The sequence below is a fragment of the Centropristis striata genome, chromosome 23 (assembly GCF_030273125.1).
Source record: "Centropristis striata isolate RG_2023a ecotype Rhode Island chromosome 23, C.striata_1.0, whole genome shotgun sequence".
Taxonomy (NCBI): Eukaryota; Metazoa; Chordata; class Actinopteri; order Perciformes; family Serranidae; genus Centropristis; species Centropristis striata.
In genome coordinates this window covers 11,842,608-11,864,767 of record NC_081539.1, presented here as the reverse complement: position 1 = coordinate 11,864,767, position 22,160 = coordinate 11,842,608, and the positions used below count along the sequence as shown (strand labels likewise).

Sequence of the window (22,160 nt, the reverse complement as noted above, 5' to 3'; positions counted from 1 at the left end):
TAAATGTATTTAACAAAATGCCGAACTATTCCTTTAATACCAGTTAGCAAATATAATATTATGTATTATGTGCTGGACGTGTTTTAGTGGATCCAGAAAACGGTGATTTATCACCACTTTTTTTTGCACTCCATTTTTGCTTCAGTGCCTTAATATTAAACAGGGATTTAACATAACGTTAGTCAACCACCCTGTTAGGAAGAGTGAAGGAGAGGGGGAGAAAAAGATTTCATGAAATGAATATTCAGCCTTCCCACTCTCTCTCAGGCCTACATGAGAGATGAGGCTGGGCTTCTGAAGTCACGGCTCCCTCTACAGTTTGTACAGTGGAAATTTTCCATCCAGTGCAGGAAAAACAATCAAACTGACTGTGTTGAACAGTCGGGGGGACACAACGGAGACGCGTCCGGAGATTACACACATACACAGCTTTACTTGTAAGATGTGTGTGTCGATCGGCAGCGATTCACACTTATGCCTGCAGATATTATACATTTACATGTGGATTATTCATCCTTTGGGAGGCTGGTGGACTGTTTCCTGCGGACAACCCGAAAAATGTCTGATTCTTTGAATACTTGAGGAGTGACGACAACTTTCCTCTTTTCGGACTTCACCGTACTAACGAAGATAAGAAACGTGGAGCTTTTTTTAAAGAAAGAAGAAAAAGGACAGCACGGGTCCGATTTAACAATGCAAACAGATCATTTTCCCGATCAGGATTTGCAATTTTAAGCACCAGGCAGTTTGGAGTATCTGCAGCGGGCTGATACCAAGCAATGTTATCTGCGGAGATGCGTTGTTCGCTGAGGTTCATGTCCGAGGATGTTGCAGCTCGGTCGGGCTGCACACGGTGCCTTTGGGTGGCTGTGATTGGACCGGACACAGACTGGGGCTGACTGATGTTTGTTCGAGAGGAAATGTTTTGGGGAGGAGATCAATATGAGCTACTGGCGCACACGAGGAGGGGGGAGATTGCCAGTCTTCAGGAGCACACGTATTACTATGAGGACGGAGGCAAACGTGCAGGATTTTTCCTCTTGGATTTAAATTCAAAACATATGAAAAAGATAATCTTCCCATCGGACGTTTATGTGTAATTATTGTGATGCGTTATAAGACTGTTACAAGTGGATATGGATAGTGTTTGTTCTTGCACTAAAGTTTTTTCCTCCTTTTGACTATCATGCATCGGACTTTGACATTGCAACATTTGTTTTATTGATTTTTTTTGGACTCCTCCACCAAATATATCTTGACTTTTATTCTGAATTAACAACTGGAGTTACAGCAAAGCGTTGCAGGAAGAAAACAATCACTTGCATGATTTTTAAATGCAGTAAAATGTACTCACAAATGCCCGGAAACATGGCAGTGAATTGGGTTGTATATTCAGTTTTTTTACTTCCACTGTTCGCAGTGGGGACTGCTTTCTCGGGGGTCTTCAATGCCACAGAGAGAGACATTTTTACAGATGACTTGCTGCAGGTCAAGCTCACACAAGCCAGAGAGACTGAGCAGTGGAAACTCCAGTCTGCTGATTCTCATCCCAACCTATATTTTAACCAAGTGGATGTGTTGCACTTGAGGCAAAGGTCCTCCACCACCCACAGTCACATATTTAAAGTCATCCGAGCGGCTGCGCTCACCATGTTGTCTAATGTCCCCGTTTACATGCCCCCTGTGAAACATGCAGAGTTTACAAGCAAGTGGAATGAGATTTATGGGAACAACCTGCCTCCCCTGGCTCTCTACTGCCTGTTGTGCCCAGAGGACTCTGCTGCCCTGCAGTTTCTTATCAAGTTTATGGATAGGATGGCTGAATACCCCGACTGGAAGGTAACCAGTGCCCCTAACGATGAGGTCCCCATGGCGCACTCTCTCACTGGGTTTGCGACAGCTTATGACTTTATTTACTCCTACCTGGATGAGCGGCGGAGGGATGTTTACCTGAAGAAAATTCGCTCTGAGACAGTGGAGGTGTATGAGCTCTCAAAGTACAGGGGGTGGGGAAAACAGTATCTCCACAACCATCAAACCACTAATATACTAGCCGTCCTGACTGGGGCAATAGTGGTTGGATCCCACAATGACCCTGAGTCAATGATCTGGAAACAAGTGGCAGTAAGCTACATGGAGAAAACTATGTTTCTCCTAAACCATGTTGTTGATGGGACTCTGGATGAGGGCGTAGCCTACGGGAGCTACACTGCCAAGTCCATCACACAGTATGTCTTCTTGGCTCAGCGCCATTTCAACATTGACAACCTGCAGAACAACTGGCTGCGGGGGCACTTCTGGTTTTATTATGCCACCCTCTTGCCGGGGTTCCAGAGAACAGTTGGCATAGCGGACTCCAACTACAATTGGTTTTACGGGCCGGAGAGCCAGCTCGTTTTCCTGGACACATTCGTCATGAAGAACGGGACGGGCAACTGGCTGGCTCAACAAATTAGAAAGCACCGACCCAAAGACGGGCCCATGGGGCATTCTTCGGCCCAGCGCTGGGCTACACTTCACACAGAATACATCTGGTACAACTCCCACCTCACGCCTCAGCCTCCCCACGACTTTGGAAAAGCTCGGATGCATATTTTCTCAAACTGGGGTGTGGTTACATACGGGGCGGGGCTACCAAACAGCCAGGGTAACACTTTTGTCTCCTTTAAGTCCGGCAAGCTGGGTGGCCGTGCAGTTTATGACATTGTCCATGACAAGCCTTACTCCTGGGTAGAAGGCTGGAACAGCTTTAACCCGGGTCACGAGCACCCTGATCAGAACTCTTTCACATTTGCTCCTAATGGGCAGGTATTTGTGTCTGAAGCACTTTATGGTCCAAAGTTCAGCTACCTTAACAATGTTTTAGTGTTCGGCCCGTCTCCTACCAGCCAGTGTAACAATCCGTGGGAGGGTCAGTTGGGGGAGTGTGCTAAGTGGCTGCGCTGGACTGATCAGGGGGTAGGTGATACCAGAGGGGAGGTGATAGTCGCTTCTTCACACAGGGACACTATGTTTGTGAGTGGGGAGGCGGCCTTGGCTTATTCGCCCGCCATGAGACTAAAGAGCGTGTACAGAGCTTTAGTTCTGCTCAACTCACAGACTCTGCTCGTGCTCGACCATGTAGAGAAGTGGAGTGATTCACCTGTGACGTCCCTCAGCGCTTTTTTCCACAATCTTGACATTGACTTTAAATATGTTCCTTTCAGATTCATGGACAGATATAATGGCGCCATGATGGATGTCTGGGACGCTCATTATAAAATGTTCTGGTTCGACAGCCAGGGTCACAGCCCTGATACCAGGATACAAGAGGCAGAGCAGGCGGCTGAGTTTAAAAAGAGGTGGACTCAGTATGTCAATGTCACATTTCCAATGACAGGCACAGTGAGCAGAGTAGCGTACGTGTTGCATGGGCCATATGTCAAAGTGTCCAGCTGTAGATTTGTGGATAATAGCAAAAATGGAGTGAAACTTTCTTTAACCATAAATAACACAGAGAATATAGTCTCCATTGCTACAAACTACAAAGACATAGGAGCCAGGGTGGCTTATTTAGGATTTGGAGGTCACTGTAAAGTTGAGGATAGATATCAAATCACAAGATATGGCCTTGGGACTCAACTCATCCCCAAACAAATCAGCAGTGATAATCAGCTGTTTGACTTTGGGTTCACAGTCAACGTGATAGCCGGGGTCGTTCTCTGCGTGGCCATAGGATTTTTGACCATGCAGAGAAAGTTTTACGTCTGCTTCAGCAGGCTGATGCGTTATGCCCTCCTCTCTGTGCTCATTCTGTGGATAGCCGAGCTGCTGTTTGTGTCTAACAGCTGCGATCAGCTTCTCTGTGGGGTAAAATGGAAAGGTGCGGGTGCCAAAAACGAAGTAAACAAACAAATCAGACTGTACGAGCAGCACCGGCTCCCGCTCCCCACCGTCGTCATAACCACCCTGCCCGGATCGGGATCAGAAATACTCAAACACCTTTTTGACAACAGCTCTGACTTTGTTTACATAAGAGTTCCCACCGAGCACGTGGACATTCCTGAGACTGAGTTTGAGTTTGACTCTCTGGTCGATGCCTGCGAGTGGTCAAGGTCAGATGCCGTGCAAGGACGGTTTAAGATTATTCAGGGCTGGCTGCACTCGCTGGTCCACAACACCAAGCTGCACTTGCAGAATATCCAGCTGGTGGAGGGCAGCAGGGTCAAACAGCCCCAGAGAGTCACCACCTCTAGGGACAGAAAGAAAAGATCCAGGAGGAGAGAGCTGGCGTCCGAGCTAAAGGGCAAGCTGAGAGCAAGTCTGGACAGAGACGCAGAGTATGTTAGGGAGATGAGACGCCATGTTGCGGAGTACCCTAACGCCCGGGTGGTCCTCAACATGCGGAGCGGAAGCTGGACGCTCAAACTGCCTTTCATTCAGGAGGTCGTGGGAGCTTCTCTGAGGACAATCTACTTGGTGAGGGACCCTCGAGCGTGGATTTATCTCATGGTTTATAACAGCAAACCCAGCCTTTACACTCTTAAAAACATCCCGCAGCACCTTTCCTTGATATTCAAGGAGGATGCTGTTAGTGACGGGTGCCCAGCTTCGGCGCCGGAGTTTAAAATCATCCCGAAGCTGCTGTCCCGTTCTGAGGCCAACCCCGTCCTGATACTGGCTCATCTGTGGCTGGCTCACACCGCAGCGACACTGAGAGTCAGCGAGAGCCTCCCGGAGGAGTCCTACCTCCAAGTGAGGTTTGAGGACGTGGTCAACTTCCCGCAGGAGACGGCGGAGAGCATACACACCTTTCTGGGGGTGCCAGTGTCACCAGCAGCCCTCAACCAACTCCTATTCACCACCTCCACAAACCTGTACAATCTGTTGTATGAAGGAGACATTTCACCAGCCAACATTAACATGTGGAGACAAAATATGCCTCGAAAGGACATCAGACTAATAGAGGACGTGTGTGGGAGTGTGATGAGGAGGCTGGGTTACACCAGGTTTGCCAGTTAACTTGCTGCTGCTGGTCAGCTGATGTTGAGCTGTCTTGTTTACTGTAGCTGCCATCAAGTTATGTAATTTTTTTTTCTTGGTTTGCACTGACCTTAAATTTTAAAAAGATGTTACAAGTTGGGGAGAAAGTGGGTAGCATTTTATGTCTTGTTGTGTTTGTTTGGGTGTTGTACAGACTACAGCAACAGATGTTTGTGAGGGAGGAATATTTTACATTAAAATAGGCGGAAGGGAGCTTATGTTTTCTACCCCCCATCCCACCACTCCAGCAGCCCTTCACACTCACTTGTAGCACTCTTTTTTTTTTACGAGTGAGACTTTAGAGCTAGAGTTGAATTTCAGCATACATTTTTATGTTATTGCAGCCTTTTACAACAGATTCAAGATTATTTACTGTTAGTAAGAGATCAGAAATGAGACTTGTTTTCCCATCCCTAATCTGTAATGTCAGAGAAATCATTGTGCAAAATCCATATCTGTTATTACTGGCATTATTTTTCTGGAGGGGGTGGGTCGAGAGATATTTACTGGTTTGGAACAGATACATTATGAAGCTCATTAAGACTTTATTGACAGCCTCCTAATTTGCAGCTTTGGGAGAGAATTTTCCAAGACTGATTTGGCTGTCATGAATTTAATATCTGAACTTCACGTGCTGTTTCCCTTTAAAACTAGAACATGCTGCAATGTATAGACTCATTTGCAAGGCAGAGAAAAAGACGCTTTATTGCTCTAATATAGACATATGAATGAAATGGATTGTATTTTCATTACATCAGTAGAGGGATTTTATTTGAAGCTCAGAGATGTCACAGCGTCTTGGTGGCTTAGCACTTTCACAGGGACTCCTTTGATTGTATGTGGGATTCAGTGCGTTTTCCAAAGCTAACTTTACTGTATGTACTCGATTAGCTCGGAAATACGAAACCTCTGAAGATATATAAACCTCTGAAGATATTATGTGTAGAAGAAAGAAAGTTAGAAGTATTTATGGGTTCCAAAGACACATATCCCAAAGGATCAGGAATGAATATGATTATTATAACTCCCTTTGGCATTTATTGAATTAGATCAGAGGAAAGTGCTTAATAGGGATCAAACTGAAAAAAAAAACAACCTGTCAGCTTTGACACATTTCTAGTCAAAGCAATTTCCAAAGCATCCCCCTCAGCTACTCATATTAATCTGCAAATGCCATAACTGAGGCTTACCCTGTGTTTTATTGTTGTGCTGTCTTCACTGTAAAGGCCTGGAGGAAATGCAAACAGTTTCAATTTCCTGTCGTGGTCAATCAGATATCCAATGATCTTTTTGGGGGACTTTTGTCTTGAGAGTGAGCAGTGGACTGAGCGAGGGATGAATATTAAGTATGGCTGAAGAAGAGAAGAAAAAAAAAATCAGAGACCATTTCTACTCTGTGATGTTATGCTCTTGGCCTGGGCAAAAATATACGCTCCTCCGTAACCTTTGATGCTGTCCTGCTTAAACATATCTGTAAATGGATCACATGTAACATGCAGATGCTTCACTCAATTATAGTCTTGCATCTGTACACACACACAGAAAAAAAAACATTTGGAAATATCCATCTCTCCTCAGCTAGAAACAGTCCTGTTTGTTTTCTTCTTTACGAACACTGAAACCCTTGACTGCTCGGAAAACCCTGTTTGATGTTTGTGGTCTTTGAATGTGTAGACTTGGCAGACATGCTTTCACTTTGGTGTTGCAATCCTGTTACCAACTCTGTTTTGTATTTGCTCGTGGGGATATGGTTCCTTGCTTCTGTGGCCTTGAATTACAATCATTTTCTTTATAACGGTTTTTCTGTGGGCTCGGGAGCAAGAGGTGGAGATAATGTAAAGAAAATAATAAATTCATAAATATATCGGCAACCGGTCTTTTTGTTTGGATGCAGTGAATCATCTCACGGAATGAGATTATATAACATCAGTCCTCGTTAGCTGCAGATATTGTCATTTTTACTCATGTTAAACTATCTATAACACAAAAGAGAGAGGAAATAATAGGCTGTTTCATTATCTAACCCGCTAGTAAACTCAGACATCTCTGTGCTGCAACAATTATGCAGCAGCAAAAACTCCATTTTATTAGACATGGATGACAGAAGCCTAATTGCTTGTACGGGTGACGTGCATGACAAGGAGGAGCCAACAATTAAAAACATGTCAGAAATTCTTTTGTCACGCTCTGACTGAGACGGGACCTCAGGCTTCCAAAGAGCACATGCCGTGTCTCGCATCTCAGACCGGTCTCAGTGAGTCAGTTGTTTCATTACTCATTTGTTCTTGATCCCTCCTGTAACACTCTAACGCTTGGCAGGGCCCTCTGTGCCTAATCCTTCCATGCAGGGGCGCATTATTCCATGGGGGAAAAAAAACCCTCAGGCAAATGCTTTGGGAGGGAGGTTTGTGCAAGTTATGACTCGTTGGATAAGTAGCCTCTGATTTATTCTGGATCCAGGAAATGTTGGTGCGGAAATAATCTCATTATCAATACTCATCTGTAATATTCTGATTTTACAGACAAGCTGTGTGTCAAGGTAGCTAATTGTGGTGCAAGAAGTGAAGTAAGTAAAATTAGCAATATGACCAGTAGTGGAATAAGTATTCAGATCTCTTACTTAAGTAAAAGTACTGATAACAAACTGTGAAAATATTCCACTAAAAGTGAAAGTCCTGCATTCAAAACTTACTGAAGTAAAAGTATAAAAGTATCAGCATCAAAATGTACTTAAAGTATCAAAGTAAAAGTTCTTGTTATGCAGAATGGACCCACACAGATTGTTTTATATATTCTAAATATATTATTGGATTATTTGTATTGAAGACAGGGCTCATTTAATTACTTAATATACTGTTATAAGATTTAATTTAAAAACGTCTAATCACTTTAAATTGATCATGTTTTTATGTTAAATCTCAACCTGTAAAGTAACTAAAGCTGTCAGCTAAATGTAGTAAAAAAAAAGTACAATATTTGCCTCTAAAATGTAGTGGAGTAGAAGTATAAAGTTGCATAAAATGGAAATACTCACGTAAAGTACCTAGAGTACCTCAAAATTATACTTAAGTACAGTACTTGAGTACATGTACTTAGTTACTTTCCACCACTAAATATGACACATATAAGTCTTCCATTACAAGTAAGAAGTTTTGCATTCAGAATCTTATTTAAATAAAAGTAGAATCGTATTAGCTTAAAAACGAAATGTATACTTAATATACGTACAGATACTTATATTTTTTGTTGTTATATATAGAGTATTTCTTTATTTACATTTTACAGTGTCCCAACTTTTTTGGAATCAGGGTTTCAAAAGTGGTCATTATGCAGAAAGGCCTATTTCAGAATCATATTACTGGAATATAATAACTGATTTATTAATGTGTCATCAGCATCACTTTAATGTTGCAGTGGGTAAAGCTGGAGCTAACTTCTTTTTTTCCAATTTTATTTATTTGACGTATATATATATATATATATATATATATATATATATATATATAGATTGAAGTATCTCCAAAAACACATCATAACAATAAAATATAATGATGTTAGTGAGTCATACCTGTCACAAATCCAAAGATAAGAAAGAGATAGAAATAAATAAATACATAAATAAGTTTAAAAAAAATTGCTTGCAAAAAACAACAAAACAAAAATCATAAAAAAAGAAAACGACAAAGCTAAAAGTCCAAAGTAACTAATATCAAATAAAGTGGAGTAAAAATTACAATATTGGCTTCCAACATGTAGTGGAAAAAAGTATAAAGTGGTACAATATTTTTTACTTTGACAGCTATTATTAGACTTTATGGTGACACTTTCTCATGAAATAAGTTGCTGTTGGAACTAATTACTTTACTAATGCTTCATTAATAATTTACTGATGCTTTATATAGAGTACAAGCCAGTACTGAAAGGCTTTATGGCTGCTATTTAACTTTAGAGTTGAAAAGAATAGATGTAATATAGACACTAAGTAGCTTCAGACAAAAAAATTGTAATGTTGTGTTCAATGCTTTCTTCTAATGGGAGATACTTGGGGTGCAGATCTATGTCTTTCAGCTCTATTAGGTTTGTTATTGGCTTCATTCAGAAGTGAAAAGTAACTAAGTATATCTGCTCAAGTGTTGCTTTTTTATACTACTTAAGAATTCTAGGTTACCTTTCAGAAATAAATATGATATTTTTTACTCTGCAGCACTTCACTATCTGAACATTTCACGTATAACAATATATCTCTCACAGGGGCTATTTTTCTGCAGAATGAACAGTTTTCTTTTGACTTTTTGAACATTTTGCTGATAATACTTCTGTTTTGAATACTTCCTCCACACTGCTGCCTGCAGAGCACTGCAGGGTCTCTGCACCACAGTCTATTTATTAACTATTTATTAGCACCTACAGCTGGAGAAAGAAAGACACCCTTTACAAGTCAATAACTTATTAACATTAACAACTGCAATTCAGTTACTTATTGTAGATTAGTGACCCCTGACCCTTTGCTAATGACTTTCATTAGCATGATAACTGCAGACTTGATGGCCTTATTTGTAAAAGTTAATAGATAGTTAATACATTGATTGTAATATAGATGCCCTGCAGCTAAAAAGACAGAAAGTGTTGTGCTGGAGGAAGATAAACACCAGCTGGAGAGATCACCCCCTATCCTCCAAAAAAGCTCTCATTAATGCCTCATAACTCTTGTATGAAAAATTAAAGAAAGCGAAAACACCCCATGCACAGCAGTGATTCTCCCATGGGTGCTAAGCTGGCGCAGGATAAACCACAGCAAATCAAAAATCAAAGTTCCAGCGCACACCAAGATACTCGGATAGACACTCATTTATTAATGAATTACATTTAAATGAAAAAAGAGAGACAGGAACGACGTGTTTGCACATTCTGTCTGTCAGGTGTGTCCTTAAATAAACCTCAGAAATAAACAACATGGCAACAGCAACTACAGTTCTACCACACAAGATTAGGTATAAATATTACATTTCTATTTCCACAAGACAATCTTTTCATTATAACAGTATGACAGAGGATACATACATCCAGAGTGTATACATTTATTTTAGTTTAGATTTAAGTAGATGAATACAGTCACGGAGACAATTATTAGACCATTGTTCCTTCTTCATTTTAATGCCTAGTACAACTAACGGTACATTTTTTTGGACAAATACATAATAATAAAAACAAAAATAGCTCATAAGAGTTTAATTCAAGAGCTGATATCTAGCCATTTTCCATGGTTTCTGGAAAATAATCAAAAACATTATCAAGAAAACCATGGAAAATATCTAGATATCAGCTCTTAAATTACACTCTTATAAGCTATTTGTGTTGTTATCATTATAATTGTCCAGACAAATGTACCTTTAGTTGTACCAGGCATTAAAATGAACAAGAAACTGAAGAAAACAAGGGTGGTCTAATCATTTTTTCCATGACTGTACCCTCATCTCGGAATACATGTCAAAAATCAAAAATGTCAAAAATGCTGTGCAGTAGAATCAGATGAATCATCCATTGTACAAAACTTAAAAGGTTGAAACTAAATACATTCATAATTAATTATATTAAAACAACTTATTTTCTAACCCCATCCCATCCATCCATTTTCATCCGATTATCCAGGGTCGGATCGCGGTGGCAGCAGACATCCCTCTCCCCAGCCAAAACCCCCAGCTTTTCAAGCGTTCCCAGGTCACATGCTAACACCCAATTCTGGAAAAAAAAGTTGGTACACAATGTAAAACGTAAATAAAAACAGAATGCATCAAATTCAGAATTGTATATGTTTACAGAAGTGTATCAGTTTGAATGTTAAATATCTTGTGTTTGTACTGCAGTAGCTCAAAATTTAATATTTGCATTTTTTTTTGTTATTTACATTTTTCACAGCGTACCAACTTTTTGGGATTCAGGGTTTTGTTATAAGACTTGACTGAGAACGGGTTTTGGCTTACCAGGTTTTTAAAATCTGATACTCATCAGAAAGTAAGAAATATTTATTTTTACAATATGCATTTATTGTCATGCCTAACAGAATTGATATTTAACAGCACTTTATTAAGGGACTTTAACCCTTTATAAGTGCAGTTATTGAGGTGTTGAAGAGGATTGGGGCCAGGTAGGATTTTGTGTTCGGTAAAGTTGGAAAGACATTCACAGATTTGTTGTTTCCGTGTCAACAAGTCATCAGAGTAACATTGTTTTCTATCCGAACAGTTAGATAGATAGACTGCAAGCTACAACCTGATTTTCATCAATGTCATAAATTATAGCAACAACCATAATATTTAAAGGTGTAGTAGAACTAAAATCCCCCTACACATAAATGAGATATTATTGGTATTAGCTACCACAACTATTGTTTTGGGAAAATCTGCTTTAATGTAATGTATGTGAATTTTTTAGACATATATTAGATGTACTGAGGAAAATCAGGTTGTAGCTTGCAGTCTTCTTGACTGAACTCAAAGTTTAGTTTATTCTTGCATTTGACTTTTTTATTGAAGTGCATACTTAATTTTTCCCCTGCTCTCATTATATTTTTCTCCTACCTGGCCCTTCTGTAGTTGACTTATAAGAAAGTGAGAAAATATTAGTGACTTGACACCCTAGGAACCCAAAAGTTGCTCTTAATAATATCTTATATCTGACAGGTGCATTTCAATAAATTAGAATATCATAAAAAAAGTTGATTTATGTCAGTAATTCAATTCAAAAAGTGGAAATAACTCATGATATAACTCCATTACACACAGAATGAAACATTGCATGTCTTAATTAATTTAACTTCTTCTAATTAAAATGATTATGGCTTACACTTTATGAATACCTAAAATTCAGTGTCTCAAAAAAATTTAATTTATGGAAATGTTGGCCTCTGAAAAGTATGGACTTTTCCATGATATTCTAATTTATTTAGATGCACCTGTATAATGCATAAGTAAATTATTTGTCAACCATTGATTAAGCTTAGATTTTACAAGGGTACTCTATAACACAGTGTTCCATATTGTATATGTTTTAAGATGCATGGAGCATACTGTAGATCACTTCATAATGTACTTTTTAACAGCATGTCACAAAACATTAAGCTTCCCTTTAAAGCTAATCAGGCTAGTTCACACATTAGGTCTATAATCTCTACCAATGAAATTTAATTGGCGTCTAAGAAACGGGATAAAAATAAAGCTATATGTCACAGTGTTTATTTCCCATCTGGAAATAAAACACCGCCGCTGCGCAGGAAGACAAATATGCTTTATGTAAATCTTTTGATGTCTGATGACAAGAAGCAGTTTTGCAGAACTAATGCCAGCTCGAAGGTTGCCTCATAGATTATGTTTGATGTTTGATAACCGCTACGTAATCATTGCATGAAATAAGGTTTTATATAGGGAATGATGAAAAGCTGCATTATAATCAAATTCCATGCAGCAGCTTGGGTTAGTGATCAAGTAGCTCTCTCAGACTATTAAGCACATGGAGGTTATCCAGATAGAAAAGCGGACTCAATTTCAGCTGAGTAGTCATACCCTTCGCTGTTCCACCTTTATCTTTCGCCACTGGTGACTCCGAGTCCCAGGAGAGCCTCCCCCTCGCCGGCAGCCATCGCTCCTGCCACTGCTCATTAATTAACCTTTGCTGCAGCTACCATCAGTCAGAGAGCAGCCTGATATTCTGGAGAGGAGTAATCATCGATACCGTGTAAGGCTATTGTGTCGGAGAATTAGCCCGCTGATGGGGAGCAACGGCGCCATTGTTAAAGAGTTTTAAAACTTCAATATGATGTGTGTCCTTCAGATGACAGAGGATGCATGAGACCTCACCGACAAGGTGTAAGCAGCTGCAGATGCCGCTCTCTCACATTTAGTCACTTTCACTTTGGTAAACAACGCCTGTGAGGTCCTCACATCCCACTGTTCAAATTTACCTGCTGATGACACCGCTGCGTCTGGAGACTGGAAGGCGCACATCCCGGGAATTGCCATTAATAAGAGTTGACTTGCGAGGAAATATGGCGCGTTGTCAATTTGCAGCTGGTGGCAAGTCATTTCTGCAGCGAAAATGGGATCTTCGGTGCCAATAAAGAACAGCGGCAACTGCTAATGAAGCCCAGTCTGGTCTTATAACGCAGGGAAATCAGACCAGATGAGGCATTTTGAATTTCACTTCAGGCAGATTTCTACACTCAAGCTGGCTCACAGTTGTGAATCAAAAACACTCCTTAAGGCTCCAAACAGTCCTCACTGCCAATTTTTTCCCCTCAGTTTGACAGAAAACATAATTTTCCGTCTGAATTTGTCAAAATGAGATAATTCCACATTAACTGCAGAGCTGGACGATTAATAATGTGTTCTCTGAGGATTTCAAGGTCCCGGGTGCATTTCAATTACATTTGTTTATTTGCAAACAGAATATTTTCAGCCGGTTTTACTTTATTCCCGAAAGCTTAAGAGTTTTTCTGACCATGCCTCTGTCTCAAAGTCGAATGAAAGTCTGTGGAAATTGAATTTTCCCTGCTTAGCAACATGACATGACGTTATGACTTAGGAATTTGAGAAGTTTCTGACTTTTTGACTTTGGAAGTGGCACCCTTCAGTATCAACCAGCTTAACCTGTCTCCCCCGACACTTTGGTTAATCCCCTCTCTTGTTCTGTATATATGGTAGACAGTTTTGCGGCGCAGACAGAGCTCCCTGACTCTTGGAAATCGAGCCACTGTACTATGACTTTGTGCTCTGTTTCTCCTGTTTCAACCGCTGCGGTTTGCTGGCTGTGCAGAAAACGAGCAGAATGATGTGCAAGCTGGAAAAAAGAGATAAAAAGAAATGATTTAGCTCTTGTTTGACTAATGTGAGTTTACCGATTCTGTGATGGAAAGGGTTAGCCACTGCCTATTAAAGCAGAGAGCGGCCATGCTACAGGCCTGGTGTTATTCTGAGGTGTAGGATTGAATCCAGCTGGCTGGCCGACAGACAGACGGGGGAGAGGCCCTTTTTCCTGGATGACACACTCTGTAGTCCTTCATTACTGGGACCAGAAACCATAACCCGCCTGTCAAAGTGCTGCCGCGGCCACCGCTCTCCTGCACCGTGTTTAGGCAGGGCATGTCTGCCGAGGGGATCGTTTTCATGTTTTATGTTACACACAATAGGACAGATAGGAGAGATAGAAAAAGGAGATGAGTGCATGTCATACAGTTTTTGTGGGGGCGTCCCATCCGGCCTAATTACATCAACCATGAGTCATTGAACTCTAATTAGTGGAATTTATGTCTTGAGGAGGAGTAACGGCCCCTGTGACATTGGTCACAGTGTGCCTTGGAAATTACAGCAGAGCAACAGATTGGTGTGAAGTCTGCAGGATTTCTTCTTCCCGTCCTCACTTACATGAGCCCCCTTTCATAGTGCGGTCCCGCAAATTTCCCGCTATAAGATCTGTGCCGGCTTTTAGTCTTAGGGCATTCATAGTGTTGAGTGTTGATCCTGCGAAGGCGTCATATTCATGCCCTTTCTTAGTGCAGTCTGGCGTCGCGGAACGAGGTGGGAGGATTGTGGGAGGAGACAATAGTCAGAGCAGTAGCAGTGCTGCACAGTAGCACAGTGCTAATAGGTTGCACAGTTTACTCTGTAGCAGTACAGTATGTTCAGTCATGGAAAAAAAATATTAGTTTTATGTTATTAATTTAAGAGCTGATATCTAGCCATTTTCCATGGTTTTCTTGATGATAACCAGTAATTATCAAGAAAACCATGATAAATGTCTAGATATCAGCTCTTAAGTTAAACTCTTATAAGCTATTTTTGTTTTTATCTTTGTATGTGTCCAAACAAATGTACCTTTAGTTGTACCAGGCATTAAAATGAAAAAGAAATTGAAGAAAACAATCATCTAATAATTTTTTCCATGACTGTATGTGCTGCAGCAGGATGTGGTTACTTAGCAATCTAGATAGATAGACAATGACAACACAATTAAATAAAAAGAACAACCTAGGCATACTTCAAGCAATAAGATATAAAAATACAATAAAATACAATAAAAAATAAAGTGTCTAAAGAAGAGTATGTATTAAGGAGTGGAATGGAATTCCAGTGCAGAATAAATATGAATATACAGTATAAAAATGTTGGTGCTATGAAACAAATAAGGTGCAATGAACAGTGTGCATAAAAAACACATAAAGTGCATAGACAGTATGTAATGAACCAGGTTATTATTTGTTATTGTACAGTGTTTGTTCACAATCTCACAATCTCTGTTTGTTCACAACAAGCACCGGACACTCTGGGCACAGTAACCGGTTTGTTTACGATCAGCAGCAGACACCACGTGTACAGTTAGCATGCCAGTTGATTTACAATAAACGACGGACGATGTGCCCAGTTAGCGACTGTGGCCACAGTGAACAGTGATTGGATGAGGTGTGTGTTAGACGTCAAATATCCCGCTTTGCCCCGATGGCCCGTTCATAGTGGTCCTCTTCCAACATTCCCACCAATTTTCCACCTCTGTGATTACCTCTGGAGGCCGAAAATTGGTGGATCATTTGATCCCGGCATCCCGCTTCGGGCACGTTCATAGTGGAGGCGAGACGTTACAGAGCCGTAAATGTCCCGGCATGAAACGACACAATGAAAGGGGCTACATTCTCATTTCACAGTTTTTAGAGCTACTTCCATCCGACAATGAAGAATTGACAGGAGACCTGACTGGGGGAAGTATTTTGCAATGTGAGCCTCAGAGATAAGACAATCGTTTTACTCTACACAGATTTTATATCATCCCCTTCCCATAACTGTCCCACCCGGTGTGGCTGTCTGCACAATCCAACAATGCAACACCTTTTTCTTTTTCCCTAGTGGTGACTTTCCCATCTTTTCTTTAAAGAAAAACTTTTAACATCATCATAATATTGGCTCTGTGCAGCTTCCATCAACAATGTTTTATTTTTAAAAGAGACATCTTGACACTGACAGGCGGCAGGAGACGCGGGACATTCGTCACTCTTCTCTTATCCCCCGCGATTTTGAGCTGCAGAGGAAGCCAGATGGTCAGATTCTCTGCTCATATGGTTGTGTTCCTTAGAGATCATCATTCTTGGCCTGCTTTGCAAAAAAAATTAAAAAATTGAATAATAAATGGAGATGATAAGAAATGCTAAGAAGAATTCAACAAGGCCGGAACAATACCATTACTACTCCTAAAGGGAGTCTGACTCCTTTTGCACATTGATTCTGTTCCTGATGTGAGAAACAGTAGTTTTACAGATGTAACAGGTAGACAGGAAAGGTAGAAGAAACAAAACAACAAAAAAGGTGTCACCTTGTAAGAGGTGACAGTAAAAGGTGTCATCTTTGCTGGTACGGAGTGATGATGATTGTTAAATTGTCCTCGATGACCTGTTCTGTCACAGGATGAAATGACCAGAGGGGTACAGGAAGAACTGCATAAAAGAGCCACAACGTTTGTCTGTTTTCAGTTTGTTGTGCTCCAGCTACGATTTTAAATCTAACCAGAATGTCTTCTGTCATTGATTATCCAATTTTCCATGTTGAAAGCAGTGGTAAGCCCGTCTGTTACCTCCTTTAACCTTTCTTTTAGCATGCAACAACTCTATTAGTTATATTTTTAAGAATATAATAGTATTATTTCATAAAAAATTCTTTATTAATTTGTAACCCCTTAGCATTCGGAAGGCCCTGTTGTATATTTCCCTTTCAGAGGCTGTAGAGGTTTGAATTTTAAGGCAAAAAATACTGATATACCTAGCAGATACATTGCTACCAATCATGCCATGATTCACGATATTTAAAAAAAATTGGCTTCATTCTACATCATATGTGTTGTACCATATGTGAACAAATGGTATCAACCCAAAAATTCCTGAACAACTTATGGGACATAACTGAGCATTCAAATGGATCTCATAAAGCCAAATATTAATGTTGTGATGCATTATACAGCTGAATATGTTTAATCATTGGTTTATTGATTAATACATTAATTTTGAATGCAGATTAATTCATGCAGATACTGTTGACCTTCTATCCCCCCCTAAAAATCTACTGCCCACAACCTTTGCTGAACGTAAAAAGGTTAACAACTAGAGTCCACACAAGTTAAAAAAAAGCTTCTGCTTGAGCAAAATTGCGTGAATCAGGGCTTCATGAATCTGCTTACATACAGAAAGATGTGGCATCTGCTATTGACCTGCTATCCCCCCCTAAAAATCTACTGCCTATAACCCCCAATTCTCTATAAAGAGGGCCAAACGCAAACAGGTTTTAACATCCACACAAGCAGAAAAAATGCTACTGCTTGAATAAAAAAGTGTTGATGAAAATGGAGAGAAACTGGAGGGAAATGACAGAAAAAAACTGATTCTGAGTCCATTGCTAGCTAGCTTGTAGCTAGCACACAGTTGGTAGCTTTTTCTGTTTGAGGTAAATACTCACAAAGTCAGCAAATATGTGAGGTGAAAATTTGTTTAGCTTTCTGTCTTGTAGATGCACACACACTACTTTGTGGTGCAAAACGCTGATTATGTAAATAAAACTGATCCTGATAAAACTCCAGGTGTCACCTTTAAGTCTCCTTTCTTAATTAAAATAAGAATCCACACCCTTTTCTCTGAAATCATTCATTTCTCATTCATTTCTTCAGCCATTCATACTAGTTTAGACCTTTCTGTTCTATCTGCTATCTCAGAGAAATCCTCTTGTACTGATGAGGTGGTTTGTTTAACTTTTTCACAAACAGTTGCAGCAGTTTGTTTGGAGTAAACTGAAGAAGTGGGCAGCATGAAAAGTGACTCGCTTAGGGGAAGGCAAGTATGCTGCACAGGAAAGTGGAGCTGCACCAGAACAACAACAGTTGCAGATGTTGGTGCCTTTCCAAAGACGAAGCGCTCTGTGACTTCAGAATGCAGACAAGAAAGAAATTAAGTGGGAAAATAAAAACCAAAGAGATGTTTGTTTATCACCAAATGTATCAGAGAAATCAAAGAAAATAGGAACCTAATGGATGTCACTTCAATGCCAGAATACATGTTTGAAGTTTGACTAGAAAGACCAATTCATCCCTCTATTTATCACATTCTGCCATGAATGCTAAAAAGAAGAAACAATGCACTAAATGAGAAGGCTTTTGTACAAAAAATACACATAATTTAGAGACTGTGGAGCTCAGAACATGTTGGAGAATTTACTGTATGTGAAAGATTGGAGATTTACTCTGAGCTGGTTTTCAACAGCTGCTCTCCTGACTCTTGGGGTTATGTGTTAAATCATGGCTGCAATTTCACCTTAAAAAATGTTATCAAACCGGGACATTCTCTTCTGTCACAGCAAAGTTGGTTTTAATAATTCATCGCTTCTGACAAACCTCCTCTGGTCTCCTGAATTCCTGCAGTACAGATTAGCAACCTGACGTTTTTTTTTCCTCCCTGTGACAGAGAGGTGACACGGCTGCATGCTGGCTCTCGGGGTGTTTACTTATTGTCATTTGTGTCCTTTTGCAAACAGTCTCTGACAGGTTTTGATTTGACTGGAAGGCACCAAATGATGGCATTACTTTAATAAGCAGCCGTGGTCACAGTGGCTTTGCTCCTGAGCATTGACTATAATAGGAGTAATGTGTGGATGGTGTCCCTCTGGCTGGGCTGCCTCATTAAATGGCTGGAGAAGAGTGACTGGCTGCAGGGGCGATGAATTATTGATGAGAGAGCCTGATTAATTGAAAATATCCTCCACAGCAGGGGAGGGTGTGTACGTGCGTGCGTAGGAGTGTATGTGTGTGTAAGTGGCTTCATTCTGACTGTAATCAGTTGATGCATATTTCTTTTTTCTTTTCTTTTGATTGTCATTCTGCACGCACACTCTGCCAAACATTTACTGTATGTGCAATCACAAATATGAACGTTGTAGATTATATTATTCATATAAGCACAGTCCAGGTGGGAGCTAGGCAATCTGCAGAATGTCAGTTGTTATTAAGCAATAGGAGATATTTGTGTTGTGAGACTGAGAGCATCTCCCTCGCCGTCGGTGTCCTGCACCTGCGACATGGGACGAGTGATGAAAATAAAAGATGAAGCTGTCAAGAGGAGAAGCAACAGGACCAAAACGAATTAGTTAAAGTAATCACTTGACACAACACCAAAGAGGGTGTTTACACGCTGCGATTCAATTCAGAGGCTTGATTTGAAGGCAAGGATGAACCTGTGTCTCTTTCTACAAATGAGGCGGTTGATCCTCACAGAGGTTAAAACTAATGATGCGTTCAGGTGCTCCTCGTCAACTCTTAAGAGTCAGACATTTCCAAGTTAAGTACCAGGAAGGTTATTCAAACTGTAGATGCAAAACTGGAACAAGTCTCATGGTGCTTGAGCTTAAAGTGTGAGTTGTAAAAGAGTTTAAAGTCGCAGTGAAATGAAAAATACATTTTCCCAGTTTTAATCCCGTGTCCCTGTGAATTGTGTAGTTGTTCATTCAACTCTGCCAAATATATGTCAAAAATTACATCAAAATCCCTATATTTTCTCTTCCTGTAAAAAGTGAAGGGGTTTTGAAGTGTTTAAAGACTATTCCTGCACTCAGGGGCCTCTACAAAAGTTCATCCAATCAAACAAGACTTTGAGCCACCCTATTATGTAAAACTGCACTTCACTATTTGTGGGTTGAAGTAGCTAATTGAGCTTGTTTTGATATTTATATTGACCAAGGTTATTATAGTTAACAAAAACTAATGAAATACTGAAAGCTAGAATTGAAAAAAACATTTTCGTTTGCTGAAATAAAAATAAAAACTAGAGTTTTTTAAAAAATGATAACTACCTGAAACTGTATTGTGCGGTTACAAAACTAACTAAAATATAGTGAAAATGTCCTTCGTTTGTAAACTGTTCAGTTATTATGGTGTGCATGTCTTCAATTCGCCCATGAATTACAAATCACATTTTTTTTGCAGTGGCGCTGAAAACTAAAACTATCACAAAAAAATAATAAAAACTAAACAAAAACTAAGCCCTTCCAAAAATGAAAACTAAACTAAAACCAGCAAAATCACTCTAATTTAAAACTAACTGAATTTGAAAACAAAGTTCACAACTAAATTAAAACTAAGACGAATGAAAAATACAAACCTCAATGCAGACTTTTGCCGGCAGCTGAACGCCGTTTTCCATTTTGCTGGAATGATATGAAGCCATTGATATCAATGTATAAAAAACAATTTAGAAATTAAAATGTGAAAATGTTATAGTTAAACTGCAGAATGATTTATGACAGTAGCCATATCTAATATGATGAAGGCACATTACAGTAAGTCAAAAAGTGCAAGTGTATCTATATATCTATACATTATAAGATAAACTGAACATTTCTTAAACTGTTCCTAGTCAACTGCCTTTGGAATTAACCAAACTTCCCTTTCGGGGTTATAAGGTTATTGATAAAGCAAGAAAAGAAAAAGAAAAAATTCTTACACAAAATTACGCTTTTTTTCCCCTCAAATGCTAGCTTTGTTCTTATGAATATTGGATATATTTACCTTTTCCGGCCTCAAAGTCTTCAATTCAAACAACAAAAGAAGGAAAAACCAAAGAATCCCTCTTTTCCAAATTGCTCGCAGCTCATGTCCACACTTTAAGGCGATATTCTGTGACAAATGAAAGGAAACAACAACATAAATAGGCATCACCACAAGGCCACCAGCAGCTGCCAAAACAACTTCAGGGCTCCTTGTCATAGATTCTCCTCATTTCCAGACTCTACTGGAGGAATGCGCACAACTTTTTCAAAACATATTCCCCGATTTGTTGTTGTGATGATGATGGAGAAAAAGAGAAACTGACCATGCAGAGCACAGTGACTTTCCGAAACCGACAATCATGCAAGAAGATGAGACGATGTAGGATTTGAATTAAGCTATCAAAATCTCACTTTTTAATATTCCAATCACTGTTTGTGTGACGAACAAATGCAATGAGAGACCAAAAGTGTGCACAATGATGCCCCCAATTTTAAGCCCCATAGCTACAACACCTTTTCCTTTAGATGTAGTCAAGGTGACGTCACCCCCATTGGTTTTTGGATTACCGTTTTGAAGATTGCTTTTGGTATAGGGCCACTCATGGCAGTAAGGTCCGGGGATAAGGGTACAGATGAAGAAAGATCCAAACCAAGTCCTTATAGCGGTCAGAAGATGGTGTCTTGTCAGATGTTCTGGTGGCAGGATCTGGGAGAAGCTCCATAACAATTGTGAAGGTGGAAGAAGGATTCAGCAGTACACACACTAAGACAGGTCTTTTTCCACTCAAAAGGCAACACAGAAAGAGGATTTCCCACCATCAAAACTACCCATGCTGCAGTAGACCCTGTGGATCCAGGATTGGCCTCTATAGCCATCTGAAGACGCTAAATGATTACAGACAGGAGGACAATCATACTTGATTGTGAGTGTTTTGCTGATGAACATTTTGAAGCCTTGAATTTCGCATTTTGGCCGACGCCATCTTGTTTTTTTGGAGCCAGACGTCTTTCACTTTTTCACTCCGCCAATGAAGGGCTCTACGTCTCAAACTAGACTCTTCTCCTCTGTAGTGCCCCGGTGGTGGAACGAACTTCCAAAATCCATCTGATCTGCTGAGTCCTTATCAATCTTTAAGAACAGAGTGAAGACCCAGCTCTTTACTGAACACCTTCACACTTGATCTACACAGATGACAACGATAAGTACTGCACTGCCCGACTGCGCGACCTAAAAGCACCTACGTCCTAAAGGACTCTAACATAACACATGGCACTTACTCTTGCTATGTTTCTTGACTTTATCTTTACTTGTGTTGTATTAACTCTCAAATTTAAGTTGCTTTGGACAAAAACGTCTGCTAAAGGAGGAGCTCAGACATCCGGAGGGAGCTCGGAGTAGAGCCGCTGCTCCTTCGCGTCGAAAGGAGTCAGCTGAGGTGGTTTGGGCATCTGGTAAGGATGCCTCCCGGGTGCCTCCCGTTAGAGGTGTTCCGGGCACGTCCAACTGGTAGGAGGCCCCGGGGAAGACCTAGAACACGGTGGAGGGATTATATCTCTCGTCTGGCCTGGGAACGCCTC

At 40.2% G+C, this 22,160-nt stretch overlaps 1 protein-coding gene and 1 long non-coding RNA gene across 2 annotated transcripts; one reads left to right on the top strand and one right to left on the bottom strand.

Moving 5' to 3' along the window:
* The first annotated feature begins 371 nt into the window (after nt 1–371).
* On the top strand, nt 372–6,889 carry LOC131962014 (dermatan-sulfate epimerase-like protein). The gene has a single exon (XM_059326959.1). It carries the CDS (start codon nt 1,324–1,326, stop codon nt 4,999–5,001), a length of 3,678 nt encoding a protein of 1,225 aa, XP_059182942.1. The 5' UTR covers nt 372–1,323; the 3' UTR covers nt 5,002–6,889.
* Nucleotides 6,890–15,698: 8,809 nt separating this feature from the next.
* LOC131962015 (uncharacterized) lies at nt 15,699–20,638 on the bottom strand. Its single transcript, XR_009389905.1, has 3 exons — nt 20,602–20,638; nt 20,195–20,240; nt 15,699–16,154 (listed from the first exon to the last, which is right to left on the bottom strand). It is a non-coding gene; the product is annotated as an uncharacterized LOC131962015 (long non-coding RNA).
* Nucleotides 20,639–22,160: the final 1,522 nt, after the last annotated feature.

Coding starts and splice junctions, on each gene's coding strand:
- LOC131962014 (XM_059326959.1), top strand. CDS start 1,324: ATGATTTTTAAATGCAGTAAAATGTACTCACAAATGCCCGGAAACATG.